This window comes from Rhipicephalus microplus, chromosome 8 (genome assembly GCF_043290135.1).
Source record: "Rhipicephalus microplus isolate Deutch F79 chromosome 8, USDA_Rmic, whole genome shotgun sequence".
Taxonomy (NCBI): Eukaryota; Metazoa; Arthropoda; class Arachnida; order Ixodida; family Ixodidae; genus Rhipicephalus; species Rhipicephalus microplus.
The window spans coordinates 28,383,751-28,402,817 of record NC_134707.1 but is presented as its reverse complement, the minus strand read 5'-3'; the positions used below and the strand labels follow the sequence as shown (position 1 = coordinate 28,402,817).

At 45.4% G+C, this 19,067-nt stretch overlaps 1 protein-coding gene across 2 annotated transcripts in view; it reads left to right on the top strand.

Moving 5' to 3' along the window:
* The first annotated feature begins 11,021 nt into the window (after window positions 1-11,021).
* The window catches only part of LOC119164322 (spondin-1), a 180,873-nt gene continuing 172,827 nt past the window's right edge, over window positions 11,022-19,067 (top strand). For both annotated transcript variants that reach the window (XM_037416491.2, XM_075871391.1), the window contains exon 1: window positions 11,022-11,681. In XM_037416491.2, coding sequence (XP_037272388.2) covers window positions 11,033-11,681 — 649 coding nt within the window. In that variant the 5' untranslated portion in view covers window positions 11,022-11,032. The remainder of the gene's footprint in view (window positions 11,682-19,067) is intronic.

Here is a 19,067-nt window from a genome sequence, read left to right as displayed (position 1 = left end):
CTGTAAAGGGCTTCACCCCATATTTCAAGATTATGGCGCAGAGTTTTTCAAAGCACTGGAGTTTACAGACAGGAAGGGCAGAATAGACTTTAAGTGAATAGAATTGACTAGAAGGAAGTTATCTGAGTGGTGGCTAAAGTCAAGGCACCAGTGAAAATTAAACCCTTCAGTGCAGAGTACCAGTCCTCAACCTCACTATTTAAAGGGAAGAAAAGATAAATCTAGATTTTGGTTCACCAATTAGTATGGTTTGGTGGCTTTAGCCACCGCCTGATCATAAGGGTACAGCCATATCCATCCATCCATCCATCCATCCATCCATCCATCCATCCATCCATCCATCCATCCATCCATCCATCCATCCGCATGGTGACTTCTTAAAAGCGGAACACGAACGTTGCTTCTGTGGCTGGATTCACAGCCTAGCGATTGCACATTCGACACCATCTTGTGCCACGTGATATAGATAGCTCGGTGTGCGATGACGTGAGCGGCAATATGAAAAAAAAACTCAAAATGGATGGATGGACAACTTCACTTGAAACCTGCAGATTAGCGGCTGGCCTACGCCACCCGGTTGGTCTTGGTCTTCGAGTTCTGAGCTTAGCCAGAGCGTCGAGCCAACGTGTCTCAAGGATGTGCTGGTTTTAGTTATCGAAAAGCCGTGTAGTGTGTGGGGATTTTCAAAGGATGTATTCTGCGTCTTCGTATTCGTGTTTGCATAGGATACAGCCAGCGTCGGGGAGTAGCCTGTGGTATAGGTGGTTGACCGTGCGCTGGGTTTTGAACTGTTTTCGTTCGTAGGCGTCTCCAGTCTGCTTTTTTTGACCTACGTAGTTCACTGTGGGGTTGTGCATGATCTCCTTTTGTTTTTGTTTTTTGTAGTGAGGAAACGTGTGATGGAAGGCAAGAAACTTAAGAGCCTATTCCCTGTTGAAAAATAGGTACAAGTGAAGCTTGGCGTATGTGTGCCTGACGTGGGATTTTCCTTCTTTCCTTGCCTTCTTCCTTCGCTTCTTTCTGTCTCCCTTTCCGTCCTTCTATTTTCTTCCCTTGTTTCTTCCTCCCTTCCTTCCTTCCTTCCTTCCTTCCTTCCTTCCTTCCTTCCTTCCTTCCTTCCTTCCTTCCTTCCTTCCTTCCTTCCTTCCTTCCTTCTTTCGTTCCTTCCTTCCTTCCTTCCTTCCTTCCTTCCTTTCTTCCTTCTTTTCTTCCTTCCTTCCTTTCTGACTTCATTCCTTTTCTTCTTTCTTTCTTCCTTCCTTCATTTCTTTATATTACACTGCTCAATGATTCCTCCTGTTTGCTACCTCCATGCCAGCAACTGAACCTTCATCCCCACGCTTATTACTGCAACACTTCAATTGCTACAAGCAACAGTGACGTTAGTGCGGTCACATCAAGGTAACAATAAAGTGTGCAAAAGTAAACTAAAATAAATTCAATGACCCCAATAAAATATCAGATGTCGTCTCAAAGAGGGCTGATCACTGGCAAGCCTACGTTTGTGACAGCATGACTTTTTGTCATGTCAGAAATAGGCATGCCACCGGGCACCTTGGAGGGCCAAGTTTATGTACACGCGCATTTCCGTACACGTGAAACGTCAATAAGTGAGGCTCCTAAAGACGTGAAATGTTCTGAATAGTGTTTAGCAGGACAGATTAATGCTCTGCTATATTTGAGTATACATCCTAATCTAAATCGTCGAACACTTGCTTTAAACGCACAAGCTTAAAACCTTAAAAAGTCATGGCATATTCACGGAGTGAATGATGATGAGTGGGGTGAAGCGTCCGTCAGTCCATCCGTTCATGCATGCGTCCAATTGCATTCGAGAATGCAGACGGCGCGCTGGTAACAACGACGAGACGTGAGCCAAGGAAGCTGAGCGCAAGCGTCTTCGACGCGCCCGCCGCTCGGCTTCGTCCATGTCCCACCAGTGATCCGCCAGGTATGGCGACAACCCAGGAGACTGAGAGAGGCATTCATTCTCCGCGTACTCAGGCACAGCCCGCGCAGCAGTCAATCGGAGAGTAGCGGAACAGTGCCACTGAGAATATCTTCACTCAACTGCAGTTTGTATGTACTTCTATGAGACAGCGCCCTCTATTATACTGTTCGGGAGATACTGCCTTCCTTCTCGTCTCTTCTTTTCTCGGTTACGCGTGACGCATTACAAGGTTAGACTAAGAGGAGCTTTGCCATAAATTCGCTTTTGAAGAATTCGTTGGGTGGAGATTTGGTACACATCTTGATAGATACGAGATATGTGCAGCGCATTGAAGTGAAGACAAGAGAAGACACATAGGCGACATACACTGGCGACATAGAATCGCATAGACACATCACACACTGGCGACCTAGAAGTGCATAGACACATGAATGACGTAGGCTAGATTTGCATAGACATAGACTGGTTACAAAGACTAGGAGAAGTTAGGATGAAACGCCAAACTCTGGCAACATATATATAAGCTAGAACATAAAACGTCATTGACTGGTGACATCGACATGTGCAGTGCATTGAAGTGAAGACAAGGCAAGACACATAGGCGACATACATTGGTGACATAGAAGCATATAGACACATGAACGACGTAGGCTAGAATCCCATAGACATGGACTGGTGACAAAGTCTAGAAGGGCTTAACATGAAACGCCAAAAACTGGCGACATAGATATAAACTAAAACATGGAACGACATTAACTGGCGACATCCACATGTGCAGCGCATCGAAGTGAAGACAAGGGAAGACACATAGGCGACGTACATTGACGACATAGAAGCGCAAAGGCACATGAACGACGTAGGCTAGAATCGCGTAGACGTAGACTGGTGACAAAGACTGGGAGGACTTAGAGATGAAACGCCAGAAAATAGTGACATCGATATAAACTAGAACATGGAACGACATTGACTGGCGACATCGACATACACTAGAATGGTGGCATATACAGCGCCAGTCTATGTCGCTTATGTGTATCCCCTTGCGTTCGTTTATTTGCGCTGCACGATACTCAGTTTTAAAACCCGCTTCACGCAACTCCAAGAATGGGTCGCGTATACCTAATTCACGTCGCAGAACTCCGGAAACGACACTAAATGTAAACGCAACGCTCACGGCTTCTTGTGTAGGTGACCCTGAAACGAATTGTGACAAAGGAAAACGTATGGAGGGCGTAAAGGCAGTCGGGAAGCTTCACAGTAACTGCCGGAAAGCTGACTCCCGCTTAACGCTGCTAAGTCTCCGCTGCATGCACGATGCCGAGCACGACGGAACCTTGCAAGTTGAAGGAGGGAGCGTCGTAAAAGTTTGTTTGTTTGTTCACCCTCCGGGACTCCGGAGTCTGAAAACGGCCTCTGCATACGTGACTCACTCTCCTCGTCGAAGCGAGAACAGTGTCTGGAGGTCTTCCTTTATTTTCTTCTCATTCTATTTATTCATTTTTTATTTGTTTGTTTTGCTGGTGGCTGGTTACCGGAGTCGCAGCGAGCGTTCCCTATCGGAAATGCAGACGCATCACGTTTCGTGCCCGAACCACTCCGAAGCCGGCTCCGATAAAAGTTGCAACTAGTCCCGGCCGTGCTGTTAGACAGATAGAGAAGAAGCGGGATGTACTAGTTGTGACGTCACTTGAGGGCCACTTTCGGGCAGTAAATGTGGTGCACAGCAGAGCGTAATACTTTTCGTTTACTGCCAGCGGCGCAGCCGGTGATTACCAGGCTTGTTGAATATGCAACGTATAAGAGGGTTTCGCTCGTTACTCTCTTTTAAGCTCACACACACACACACACACACACACACACACACACACACACACACACACACACACACACACACACACACACACACACACACACACACACACACACACGCGCAACTTAATGGTTCTTAGCAGCCTTCTAGAGTTTATGAGTTATACTTTATTAGTTTCAACTCTCTACATGTTAGACCAGTTGCATTAATGTGCACTGTTCGTAATTTCTCGCATGAGGGAAAGAGAAAATTTCTCTTTCAAGATTTGGAAATACCTTCTATAGGTGCGAAATCTCATCCTTATCTATTGGTGATCTTTCATTGAATCAGTAAAAGAAAGAAGCACAATCTTAAAGACAAGGTTTTTTTTTTCAGACATGAAATTACAGAAAATAATAGACAATGATGGGAAGGAAAGTATAGAGGGGTGTTAGTAGAAGTAATGGCAATGTAAATGGGAAGAAAAAAAATGGGACGAAAAGATAACATGCGGCAGGCAACGACCCAATCTACCACCAACTGAGCTACGGCGGCGGTCATCCCCCCGTATATTTTACAAGGTATATACGTGCATTTAAACGTGCTGGCGTAACGTAGCACTTTATCTTATTACGAGCTGGCAGCTGACAAATAACAGGCCAAAAAATAGTGTTCCACATTCGCCGTAATGGCTGCTGGCGCCGCTGAATTTTGCTCCCATGTTTAAAGGGACATAATCTGCCACTAAACTTCAAGAGGAAGGTATAAACAGCTGCATCCTGCCAGTACTTACCTACGGAGCAGAAACCGGGAGGCTTACAAAGAGGGTTCAGCTTAAATTGAGGATGACGCAGCGAGTGATGGAAAGAAAAATAATAGGTGTAACCTTAAAGGAACCCTCTAACACTATTCATGACTTTATAGTTTTACATGTTCTTCTAGCTAGCTGCGTACACTGACGGCTCATGAGATAAGTGCCGCAAGAACGGCAGTAATAGGGCCACGCAGTACAAAGTTATTCAGCGTGGAAATACCAAAATACAATGAAATGGATGCTTACCCTCAGCTCGATTTTCGCGGGCTCACCTTATCGTGTTTCCCTCACCCTCTGACGTCGGAAGGCTGCCCAATGAAATGAACTGAAAGCCCTGCCATACAGGAAGCTCGCATGACATTATGCCTGTTACGTCCAGTGTATTAAGGACGCCGTTGCGATGGTAACAAACAATGTGGTACTTGAAGAGGGAACGGCACGTGCGAAACCAGCCAGATCGCGAACGCTTTTGTAATGTTTTGTAGCTTTACTAATCTTTCATTTAGCAATGACGTAATATATATATATATATATATATATATATATATATATATATATATATATATATATATATATATATATATATATATATATATATATATATTGTGATGAGCGAGACAGAGAACAAGAGACAACACCCGATCCTGGGCCAGCTGTTCTTTTTGTGTACTTCGTCTTCCTCTGCTTCTTCCAGCTAGCTCCTCGTTCCTCGCGCCCAGAGCCCCGATTCCGCTCGTCTTAGTCATCAGTGCTCATCACAATATATATATATATATATATATATATATATATATATATATATATATATATATATATATATATATATATATATATATATATATATATAAACGCTCTTAAAATTTTTATTCTAGTTTTTTTTTTCAAATAATTGTGCTCGGAGCATCACTGTGGCGTTTACTCTAGAAGATGGCGTTCGTCACATTTTTTGACCAGCTTTGCAGTTTTTAAGCTGGAAAAGTAGGAGAGCTTTATTTTCTGTCACTCTGAGTGAAAAACAATTTTAATGCAAAACGAAATCCAATAGTAATCCGTATTTTGAGGCAATGCCACGATCACATTTAACGGTACATTTATCCAATCATATGGCGGCAGCGTTCCGGTGTCTATTACCGCTCGCAGTAGTTCTGGCGAGCGCCACTACGAGTTATGCAGTTGGCACCGATGTTTACAAGTATTAGAGTGCCCCCTGTTAAGAGACAAAAAGAGATCAGAGTAGGTCAGGAAACAAAACGGGGTTAAGTATATCATAGTTGAAATCAAGAAAAAGAGATAGACATGGGCCGGGCACGTAGCGCGTAGGGAAGATAACCGCTGGTCATTAAGGGTAACTGACTGGATTCCCAGGAAAAGCAAGCGTACGAAGGGGAGACAGAAAGTTAGGTGGGCCGACGAAATTAAAAGGCTTGCGGGTACAACGTGGCAACAGAAAGCACAAGACCGGGTTGATTGGCGGATCATGGGAGAGGCCTTTGACAAGGTGCTTGATTGGGCTGGTTGGTGCTGCGTGGTAGACGAAGAAAGTGCTTAACAGCGCAAACGACAGGAGGCGATAGAAGAGACGAGAACAGCGCGCGCTCTGTACTCGTTTCTTCTATCCCCTCTTGGCGTTTGCACTGTTAAGCACTTTCTTCGTCTGCCATGGAGAGGCCTTTGCCCTGCAGTCGGCGTAGTCAGGCTGATGATGACGACGACGACGACGACGACGACGATGATGATGATGATGATGATGATGATTATTTCCTACAAACTGGACGAAAGGACGACCGCCAACAGTGGCAATCAGTGGCGGAGCGTTAGACGCGTTATTGTAAAGTCGCAACTTCGCTTCCTGCGGGCATCAAGTAATCCTTTCATGCTTTTTTCTTTCATCTTATTTATATTACGATTACTTGTAATCACATTCCCTACGCTTTACTTGGCATCATTGTTTGTTAGTTTTTGATAATATTGCTTTCATGAGGTCAGAACTCCTGCGAATAATTAACTCAAATATACGTACTCTTGCAAAAACTGTGAGGCTGCTTGCTAATCGCGGGATTTTGCTCCTGGCTACTGAGGATTGTCTTTGTCTTCTGCATATCAGATTTAGTACTGCTTCAATATATATTCAGCGTTTCGAAGTACATGGTCGGCCTACATAGCATAAAAATACCCCGCATTCGAGGTATCTGCAAAGGTAGATCCAAACGCGTGAATAATTATCTGAGGTAAGCCACATGGGTTAATTCGGTAGCTTCATGCCGTGGCGCTGCCCAGGAAAAAGGCCAAGAGTGCAATCTGGCTGTGGTCTCGTTGACCTTGATGGAATGATGCGAAAACATTCATGTATGTATGTATGTATGTATGTATGTATGTATGTATGTATGTATGTATGTATGTATGTATGTATGTATGTATGTATGTATGTATGTATGTATGTATGTATGTATGTATGTATGTATGTATGTATGTATGTATGTATGTATGTATGTATGTATGTATGTATGTATGTATGTATGTATGTATGTATGTATGTATGTATGTATGTATGTATGTATGTATGTATGTATGTATGTATGTATGTGAGTGTGTGTACTGAATGCAAAGGGAGACCGTTTTTGAAGGGCATAAAGGAAGCACACGTTATTACGACAGCATTCACATGAACTTTTCGTACTGAGTAAATAATACGTCAAAGTCGGGAACCGTTCAAACGTGGTCTTCGACGCATATTTCATCAACCACGTCGGTTAGATGCCTTGCCACTGAAGATTCCCAATTCGCCACGGCCGGGTCTGGAAGCACTTGAAATCGACAAGCTGTGTGTTTATGAAAATATATTATCTCCTCTACACGCGGGAAGCGCTTGACCATTCAAAGCGAGGAAGATTCTAATCTAGCAAATGGGACGCGTGTATTTGATTACTAAAACGGATGCTAATGCAGGCGCCCACCCAGCTCGACCATCTCGGAACACGTGCATATGGCATTTGCCGAAACAGGAATCCAGCGCGGCGTATTGCGGAAACGATGACATCCAGTCCATTTACCGAAGTCCATATAACATCGGGGAAATTGAGTTACCAGTGGCGATTGGGACGACAGGAAGGGAGGCGGAGAAAGTTTTAGATGTAGTAAGGGTGATGAAAATTCACAAATACGCTATAGTTGATGCACGTATTTGTTTATGTAGGACAAGACTGCTGACAATAATATCTGTGGTTTTACGTGCGAAAACAATTATATGACTACGAGGGACGCTGTGATGAAGGGCTCTGGAAATTTTGAAGATCTCGTGTTTTTAATGTGCATCAACATCGGACTATTCAAACTCCACCGAAGTATGACAACCACAACTGGAATCGAACCCACGACCTTCTGGTCAACAGCTGTGCACCACTGCGATTGACCCACTGCTGTGGACGACATGAGTGTTGAGTAAATTACAGCTCGAGCATGCGCCATTCTCGAGCCAATCGTTAGGGAGCTTTGCATTATGAGCAATTCATGCTGTTGGGTCTGTTCAGTCTCTTCAATCGTTGTCGATTGAACGTCAATCAATCAGCTGATCAGTCAGCCCTTCAGTCAGTCATTTAGTCATTCGGTCGGTTGGGCTGTCGCTCAAAGAATGAAAGAATGAATGAATGAATAAATCAATAATTCAATCAATCGATCAATTGATCAATGCGTTACGTCAACTGACGTGCTCATATATACACAAGGGTCATCCTGTTAGAGCACGCCGTTGGGATTTCGGCCCTTTTCCGTTAGCAACTCTTTTTTTTTTCATTGTTTCCTTTCTGTACCCCGTCTCAGTGTGGACTAGAACAACCTGTACCTATTAGCCATCAGCCACACGCACGCACGAACGTGCTAACACGCACTCGAGTGCCACGTAGTGGCGCAGATGCCAGTCGCCACGTGTAATTAGGGAAAGGGACCCAAGGAACAGTACCCTCCTCTCCGCCACAACACCGTTTGTTGGAAAGGGTCCAGACTCAACAGTGGTGAGTGAAAGCAGAACCCTTTTCGTCATTGCCCAAATGGCTCAATGTGGCGTTCTTTCATGCCTGGTATTTTTTTATGTGTAATGTGCTTGCTTGCTTGTTTTTTTTTGTTGTGTGTGTATGTTTACTCGTTCGATTTCCTCACGTCGACGAAGCAATGGGCCGATGGTGCAGACGTCTATCAAGGCCAATTTTCGCGCTGCGTTATGATTGGTACGACCCGGAAAGGGTTAAGAAGCGTTAGTGCCCTAATCAATGTAAGATGCAATGCATTGGGCTGGGGTGGACCTGCACCCTCGATGATCAAAGGGCGGGTCCTCTAAGCCTTGCGGTCATCGCCTTAGGTTGACGATGAGTGTAGAGCGACGTCAATAAAAAATTTATTTATTTATTTATTTATTTATTTATCGAGTACCACAAGCTTTTCATTTGTTGCTTTGGGGACTTATGTAGTCATAAGAATCGTAATTCCATCATTGATTGCTTCACTTCGTTATAGTTATTGTACTTTGCCACTGTGTTTCAATTTATGTATTTTAGCTTTGTATGGTACTTGTTTTTTTAATATACTTCTGTTGCTGGGCACCTGCTCACAATTTTTTTTCTTCTTTATACTTTCTGTTAACCATTAATAACCAAGGGTCCCACTGCAGTCTTCAACTGTGAGACCCTCATCGCATGTTCTTCTGTCACAACATTTTATCTAGTAATAATAAGTGACGTTGACTTTCACTTTGACTAATTGACTTACTGGCTGATCAATTGATAGAGTAATTAATTCATTTTATCAAAGTAAATTGGCGTTGTAAATTGGGCAGGGCCATATGCGTGGTGCCATCTAAATCCTTTCGACACGGCGGCTTTCCTCATAATGTCAGCAACCAGTGCTTATCACTCACTCATTCATTCATTACAATAATACCAACAAAATTCAATCAATCGCCCTAGAAGGGAGTTTCTTGGGGAGAGGGGACGGCTCAGGCAGGTTAGAACATAGTGTGTTCTTACTAAGCTTGCTTATGTAGGGCCAGGGGGATGTGTGGGGACATGTAGAATCTAGGGTGCCTCTTCTCTCTTTCCCTGCTCAACTGAAAGCCGCTTTCGAAATTTCTTCGCGAATGAAAACTAAGTTGAAAGGCCTGTACTTAGCGCGTCAAGCGTGTTCGCGTCAAGCGTCTTGCTTTTTTGTGCTCTTTACACGACACCTGCAGAATAGAGAAAAAAAAGAATTAAAACGTCTTGTGCAGGCTGCAAAACGACGTGAATCCCGGTACTGGAGGTCTTTGGGGATCCAGACTGGAGGCGTCAACGACAGCCGCTTTACTGGACTTTCCGTCCTCTGCGCGAAAGAGATGCCCCGGATTAGAGGTAAGTTCGGCGAAATCGGATTTCTGACATTCATCGAAAAAAACAACAACAAGAAAACGGGAGGACAGGTGGGTAATGGTAAAGTGTGGAAAAGAGAAAACACACGCACACACACACCCGTGCGCACAAGTACGCGCACACATTTTTTAAAAGCCTTCGGCGTATTCTTATACGAGGTGCGGGTTATAGGTTACAATATAAGGCATACTATGTCGCGGTTGCAGGTGGAGCGTGAAGTGATGTAGTTACGTGACAACGTTCCTGATTTCCCGATTGTCGCGACGTAGCTGCGTTTGTAGGTTAAACGATAATGAAGCATTGTTGCTCACAAGGAAGCAACTGCTCGGTGTCTGATATTAGAAGTTTTGCGTTTTCCTATGTTTCGATGAGTCTTCGATCATGCTGTGTCGCAGTGTGGTGTGCCACGTTCACAGGCATTTGCAGGGTCCTCCCTTAGAGAGATGGTGTGCCAGGTTTAAACAAAGCCCCCTTCCCCCTCTCTCCGTTCTTCCCTACTCCCCTCTTGTCGAGGCTGTTGCGATGGGTGCGCAGTGAAAACAAAAGGTGTTATGGTAAGTCGGCAAATGAGTCGACTGACTTAACCTCTGGTGGTACTGTACATGAGCGACTGCAGATGAGTGTGAGTCCGAGCGAATCTGGTGGAAGAAAGTTTTCGTGAGTCTGTTTCAAAGTGAGTTCTATGCAGAAAGTATACTCGTTGAGTAAGCCTCGGGGAGTTCGACAATTTTCGCCGATGTGTGAGTGTTAGAGAGAAGCTATGGTGAGGTGCTATAGTGTGACTGCCATCCTGCCCCACCTGGGCGCGCGCCCATGGTCTTGCGTACTTCATTGAATTTTTTCCAACGTAGTGTACATATCGGTGGGTGAAACTGATGTTCAGAAGCAGTTTCGCGCGTGTAATTACTCCCTAACACAATAAACTCTTCAGCATAAACTCTACGCTTCCAATTTCGATGCAATCACAAATGTGGGCACCAACGCCGACAGGCGCGGCCAGTGGAAAGTTCTCCAGATGAAAGGCACTCCTCCTCCGTCTTTTTACCAGCCATCCTGCTCCGCTTCATCTCACCGCCTCTCAGACACAGATGTTTTTTACCCCCTTCAAGAGCTCCCCGCTCTGCATCCTCTCTCGGCCGCCGTCCGGCCAAGAGAGCCACCCATCTTTTTTTACTCTCCTCCAGCACCCTTCTCCTCTATACACCCCCATCGCACACTCTTCTACGACACGAGTGGCGCGTCTAGACATCTCTCCCCTTTCCCTCGAACGGGCCCTACCCTCCTCTCCGAAGCGGCGGCCCATTCGCCGGCCCCCTCAGCAGGCCCGGAGTTTTCGCTCGGCGTCGCTCTCGCAGACCCGCATCGACCGTCAACGCGGTCGGGCCCGCACGCAAGCCGAGGACGTCGACCACGAGTACGCGTGTTCTTGCCCGCTCATGGCTCGAAGACGCGGCGTGTTCGGACCCCTGGCCCTGGGCACCGCGCTCGCCTCCGCGGTGCTCGCGGCTGCCCTGTCGCTGCCGCCGGCTTCGATGGCCCTGACGCTGGCGCCGGACCCCGAGTCCGGAACCGAACCCGGCGACATCGTCGGACCCACGCCGCACCGACCCCGCTACGTGGGACCCTGCAACAGGGTGCCTCCCGGCGTGCTCACCGACCGGTCGCCCGGCTACAACAACTTCAGCATCGTCATCTCGGGCAACCCGAAGAAGTACGTGCCCGGTGAGGCGTACACAGGTGAGGACACGTTCTTTTTCAACTTTACGCTTTTTTTTTCTCCCTAATTGCTACACCCTGTCCAGCCGTGGGGCTTGTTCAAGACTATGCAGGCAGGACAACTTGGGATAAGTGGTCCGGCAGTGTTGGCAGAGTTCTTGGAACCTATATGGGTTTTTTATTGCATTTGACCATATCTTTCGATCGACCATCTTATCGCTAAATTTCATGCAAGACTTTTTAAGTTTTGCGGATGAGAGGCCTTGGTTGCTTTGAACACTTGAAAAAAAAAAAGCGAGATGCTGCACATGCGTGAGACTTCAACAGCTTTGCCACACGTTCCTTCAGATTAATCCTTGAGGGTGCGTACGGTGTCCATACTCTCTTAAGCCTTGCATAATTATTCTCCACGTCATATAAAGAGCATCGAGAATCAAATAATACAAAGTATTCTCTTGAAGAATGTATAGGTTGATGCTTCAGTCAAGTCTATACGTTTCCAAGCGCATTCGTGCCAAGTGAACAGAGTTCGGTTGACAAACAAAACAAGACCTCTGGCACACAGACTGTACGCTTTGTATATATTTCAAAGCACTTGCAACACGAAAATTTCTGAGCTTTCAAAGAAGTGTTTACGAGGGATAAAAAGTGAATGGCTAAACGAGAACTGAAGAACCGGACGTCTCTGATAGCTTCAACAGTTATTACCCCCAAAGTCTAGTATAAAGTTGGTTTTTCATGTATAAAACATCAACAAGTGTCTTTTTTTAGGGCGTGTTACTATATTTCCGCAGACGTTCCTTTTATTTCATTACTATCTTATTACACGTGTAGCTACTACTGTCTCGAGAAAAACCACGCATGAATGACTACGAAACACCCCAGATTGTTCTGTGTCCTTCCGATGTTCTTACGCGCATGACGAAAACATTGGGGATCATTCTGGAACTTACGCGGCCACTAGCAATAACGCTAAGGTCTTCGATGACACATACATAATTGCCGACGTGCGTTACCGCTCAGCAGATTATCAATGGCTGAGGCTCAGCTCGGAGCTAAGTTTTCCTTGTATAGATTGACTTTTAGTTTTGAGGGCGCAAGCTGACTCAAATAGTGTCTTTTTCATCACGCCAACTACTGCCGTCGTAGAAACCGCGACCCCGTGAAAATAACGCCTTGAGGCACAGTGTCCCCATACGCCAACGCAACTTGTTCTTGCCAGTTTTTGGGCAGCCGGCCCAGCTGGATACCTATTAGATAGGATTACTCGAACCTTCTAAAGAATCAATTTTATCCTCCCTTAACCACATTATGCCGTGCGTGACACATTTCCATGTTCTACGTATCGTTCGACTCGCCGCGTTCCATGACCAACTCATTATTTTTGTTTCATCAGTCTTGGTCCTTTTAGCGTCCCTTTAGAGGCCCAGAACAATGATTATGCACTATTCATGGGGTTCAATGGAGGCACTTGCATAAAACAAAGTTACAATTTACTTTAGAATATCTGAGAACATAATTTAGATGTTCAGGTCCTCGGCGTCAGCGCCTCTACATTGGCAAGGATGCAAACAGCCCTTGAAGATTAAGCTCCATGTGATGTAGTCACTTCGAGCCTCACACAATGGCACCACTAAAACTATACTGCTCATTTCTTCGCCCAGCATTTCGTAAATTGCATTAGCGCAAGAGCATTTCTTCAGAAGAAGCGGGCAAGCATGAAGATTTGATGCTTTGTAAGCGAATCATTTTTCATTGGATGCGATGCACGTACTGGCCACTTTAGCGAAACTCTCCCCAATACCGTTTTGTTGTTGGGAAGGTGCAGTAGGGCGACGATAAAGGAATTACGTAATGGATTCAAGATCCGCACCGGTGTTCCACGTCGAAGTAATCAAACGCGGAATGCGAACCCTTGCTGGAGGAATGTGTTTGCCACAGCTCCAAACATGAACTGACTGAGTGAAAATGTACGGAACAAAGCGAAATTCTCACGGGCAGTAAACGAGTAAACGAAAACGCTTTCATTCCCGGTAATATATAGATGAAGAGATGAAAGCGGCTGCCACTATATATATATATATATATATATATATATATATATATATATATATATATATATATATATATATATATATATATATATATATATATATATATATATATATATGGACAAAGCGTGTTTCATCGAAACTATGTAGAACACGGTCGATATTGAACTTAGGGGCGCGCAGCTTGTCATGCATAACTTGACGTCATAAATGTACGAAGCCTGTATTTTTTGTTTGTCATTGTGGACACGCAGGCTAGCGCGATAATCGTGCTGGTGGTACACTCCCTAATTACGGCGAGCACTTGCTGCTTTTTGGTAACTTCGGGCGGCTTTAGTGTTTGTGGCATTCTTTTCGGGCCTGATGAGGTTGCCTTTTCAGAAGCAGTCGCGTGCAAACCGGGAACAGTTTAAGGGGCCCCTAAAAAACCAGTTGAATCCGAAAGAATGAGTGCATTATTACGCCGTTGTAGTTTACCGCTAATGTGCCGCTAACGTTCGTTCCAAGCAGTGGCAGATTCAGACGGTTGGTGATAGGGGCGATCGCCCTCTCCCCTAAGTCTCTGTCATCACCCCCCCCCCCCTTTCAATCCTTGCTGTTTACCTCCTGTCACCGATTAGAACTAATGAGTGGAACCACTGTGAGCACACATTAACATTATTTATGTTATAGAATGGCTTTTTGTGGAACTAAAAGCAAAAAAAGTAACAACCCGGCCCCCCTCTTTAGTGTTACTTCGAGGAACCACCCCCACTCCTTAACCCTAAAATGAGTGGCTGGATGCGGCCCTGCATGGCGGCAGGCAGCCGTTCTAGCAAAGCGGGATGGTGTTTACGCGCACAAACTGTGACTATGGCGTCACCTGGTGGAGGATGCTTGCTTCCAGAAGAGTGAAAAAAAGAAAAAAAAACTAAAAATTGTTAGTTGTATCTGCGCATGAAGCTATATTATTGATTTTTATGACTAATTATAGTAAATTCATGTGTATCACGCACCGAAAGCTAAAAATTTATAAATTGCGGATTTCTTTACACCCGGACATTGCTAAGAACGTCCGTAATGAAAAGCGATCTAAGAAACCGCTGAACTATCTGGAATGCCGAATCATCGAAGCTGCCTGGAGGTAAGCGAAACCATTCGATTGTTTGCAGCCAAAGAAATGAATCTTTCATGGAGGAAGGCTAAGTTCAATGCGAGCTGGGCATCCGATATCACCGCCTCGTTTTACACGCTCTATATAAACTTAAACCTCCGCCACGGTGGTCTATAGTGGCTAAGGTATACTCGGCTGCTGACCCGCAGGTCGTGGGATAGAATCCCGGCTGTGGCGGCTGCATTTCCGATGGAGGCGGAAATGTTGTAGGCCCGTGTGCTCAGATTAGGGTGCACGTTAAAGAACCCCAGGTGGTCGAATTTTCCGGAGTCCTTCACTGCGGTGTCTCTCATAATCATATGGTGGTTTTGGGACGTTAAACCCCACTTATCAATCAATAAATCAATCAAATTATATAAACTTAAACCATACAAACACGGTACTGCTTAATTCTGAAAAATAGCGTGCGTACGGTGAACGCTACGGCTCATTTAGCCTACTGCGCAGGTGTGTTTCGATGCCGTCGCCATTCCCCTAAGCGCGCTATTCCACTAAGCCCGTCAAACTGTAGCTCTCGATTCTCTCGCGGCATTTTTCGTCTTTTCGGCAGACATCATGACGCCACTAGTCTGTTCACGTGATGTCATGAGAAAATATGCTAACGATTGGTCAGTATACCTGGGATATCAGTTGTTAGTAGTCTCTTAACATATTCTGTAACGCGGTCGCACGGACGGTCTGCCTCGTCTGGAACATTTATCGCGTTCGATTCATTCATTTCGGATTGTAGTGTGCCTTACGCAAACGAAGATAACTGCTTTTAGCCGAAAAGCGTAAAATCCTGATGGGATCATTGCTTAACGCTGACGTTATCCGCGTGTTCTATGAAAACTTAAGTCCCGAGGAAGAGAGTGCGGTAGGAAAAGTAGTTAAGAGTAAGATCAAGCACTGTCGCGTCTTTGAATTCGTACTGGTTTAGCGAAATCTGAAGAGCCGCTTCGCATCAGTTTTTAGCTCGTTGTTTTTCTCCTTTGGTGAGACAGGCAGATAGATAGATAGATAGATAGATAGATAGATAGATAGATAGATAGATAGATAGATAGATAGATAGATAGATAGATAGATAGATAGATAGATAGATAGATAGATAGATAGATAGATAGATAGATAGATAGATAGATAGATAGATAGATAGATAGATAGATAGATAGATAGATAGATAGATATGATGACGTGGTCATAACTGAGCTCGTCCTTGCACACTAATCATACCCATCACGCCCAGTAAAGGATCAAGCACCAGATCTCAAGCCTGCTCCGATGTTCGTGACGATGGAAGTGTTTGTCAGTCTAGTGGCTAAGGTACTCGGCTGCTGACCCGCTCTTCGCGGGATCGAATCCCGTCTGCGGCGGCTGCATTTTCGATGGAGGCGGAAATGTTGTAGGCCCGTGTGCTCAGATTCGGGTTCACGTTAAAGAACCCCAGGTGGTCGAAATTTCCGGAGCCCTCCACTACGGCGTCTCTCATAATCATATGATGGTTTTGGGACGTTAAACCCCACATATCAATCGAACTGTCTGTCAAGTTCGCACTCTTTCAGTCGGCGTGAATGGGAGATTTGCGAGTGCGTCAACCTTACGAATAGATGGCTTGCGCTGACGTCGTTGAAATCGGCATGTTCGGGAACCGCGTCACGCACGCAAGGTTTGTGACATCCCACGTTCATGTTCATGTTATCATTACACCACTTGGTAATTTCTATCGTTATTGACAGGACAAAGGCCAATGAAACTCTGGCCCCATCGTTTTTCTACTGAAGCAGGTCAAGCGCGACGTGATCGAACTGCCTCTGCGTCATCATTGTGAGTGAACCAGTGCGTTATGGAGCAGCGATCTTGAATGCATGAGCAAGCTATCTTTCGGGTATATATAGGATCTAGATTTGAGGGATGAAGAAGCCCGTACGAGCGATGCGCAAACAAGAGTACGATGGAGAAAACGACATTGCGCGCGATCAACTGCGTGTATATGAGGGCAAGAGGGGGTGGAGAGTAGAACGCAGTATGCGTCGAACGGCGGCACGGGTGCGCAGTTCACGTGATCGAGTCGCACGGCTTTGCTCGATCTGACTCCGGAGAGCTTCGTGCCCCTTGGCACCTTCGACGACAGCAGGAAAACGCGTGAACCAACAAAACGGCACACAACAATACAAGAATGGACGTATAAGAACGTAGCCCGTGGATCGGTAATGGGCCCCCAAGGTTTCCGGTATGTAGCTGTCGAGTCGGAAAATGAAGGCGCGGCGCGCGAGATCTTGTGTGTGCGTCCATGTGTTTGGGAAGGTGGGAGGGGAGTGCGTGTGTGTTTCACGAGTTTCTCGAGGCTAGCGCACGCGGTGGCCAAACTGCGTCGCACAAAGACGGCAGGAAATCAAACTCGCATGAGAAACTTACGCAACAGATTCATTCGATTCCGAAGGTTGTCGCGCAACGGCATAGCAGAGAGTTTCGTATAGTTTCGTTTTTGCTGACTCGTTGCTCGAAAATTACCCCCCTATCGCTTACTTGCCTGCCTGCCAGCGCTACCTTGGCCGACAAAAATGTCAATCCAAGTCGCATCCAAGCCAATCGAAGCGCAGAAAGAAGCGGCGTGCAGAGACTTGCCGAGGCGAAAAAGAGCATTTCCGTAGAACGAACATCTCGCCTGCAATCTTAGCAAGAGAAGACAAAAGCTTTTCAGTGATATAGCAACTGGCAAAGACGGGTGTGTACTTCGCATAGGCGACAAACACAATCCAGGCCTAAATAAAAAGCAGCAAGACAAAGAAGAAGCAACAAAAATTAAGCTATGGCGAAAAAAGAGGACAGTGCGCTAAGAAGAAGAAATGGTTATTGTTCGCGTGTAACGGTACATTCTCATTCCCGAGAGGCCTATATGTAACTGCGTTTTTCTCAGGTGCTAGAAGCCTTATTAAGAGGAAACAAAGGGGGACTCCGCGCCTCCAGAGGAGTGAAATAAACAACAGGATGGATAAATTGGCAGACATTGTCATTTGTGTCGCCAGGCAAACGCCTTTATTGTAATGAATGGGGAACGACAGCCGACAAAACTTTTGGCGCGTGTAGGCGCGTGGAAATTGTGCAGGAGCCGTGTTCACTTGGTACGTGGGAAGATTTAACAAGCAAAAGAAAGCACCGTCCAGAATGAAAAGAATGGTAAGTATCGTAGATGTATTACAAGGAGAGAGAGAGAGAGATGAAGGAAAGACAGGGACGTTAACCAGAAGAAACCTCCGGTCTGCTGCCCTCTAATTGAGAAGAGGGAAATGGGTGTTAAATAATGACAGTGAACAAGAGTTTCTGATGGTAGGTGACAAAAAAAAAAACAAAACAGTCACGACTGCTGCACCGCCCAAGTATTAAACCAAAACATTGTATTCAAAGAGTCAAATGTTTTCCTTAAGCCTGATTGCTGGAAGAAGCCTTAACAAGTCTCCCAGAGGGGCTCATGTTAAAGACAGGGTAGGTCTGGACCCTACGAATTTGTTTTCTGTGAGAGGGTGGTTGTCCAGCTGTTTAAGGGTGGCTGAGAGGGCCACTCTACTGGAATTGAGCTGCACCCGCATACGTCACATAACGGGCTATCATTCATTCGAACAATAAATGAATAGGCATTTGAAACGGCCACTCTAAGCTACAGAAGGACCAGCAGGTAGTCACTTCGTGGTCGATTTGATGCAATGCAACGTTTCTGTTAAGCCTGGTTTTCTGTGGGTGCGGCATAGGTAAGTCGATTTCATGTGCTTGAAATACGAAGAGGGTGACTTGACGTTTCGTGTCGTCAAGATCGGATGACGTACACTTTTCATAATTTTTTAGCAAGGGAGGCAGGCGTTCAAGCCGGTCGGAAAAGCTTTGGTGTCCGCTGGACTCACAATCCAGTAAAGCTGGTGCGAGGGCCAAATGAAAACTCGCCACGGTGAAGGGTACCACGTAAAAGAGAGAAGGTGGGAGAACGAAAGAAGAAATGGATAGAAAAGAAAGTCATAAACACAAGGAGAAAAAGAAAATACAGAAAATTGAAGGGAAATGAAGAATAACAAATAAGGAGAGAGAAAGAAGCAGAGGGCAGGACAATGAGATAGAGACACATAGAGAGAGAGAGAGAGAGAGAAATGAAGGAACAAAGTAGAGGTTAAAATGGACAGTAGGAAAGAGAGGAGTAGAGATAAACAAAGAGGGAAGAAGAGAAAGAAGAAACAA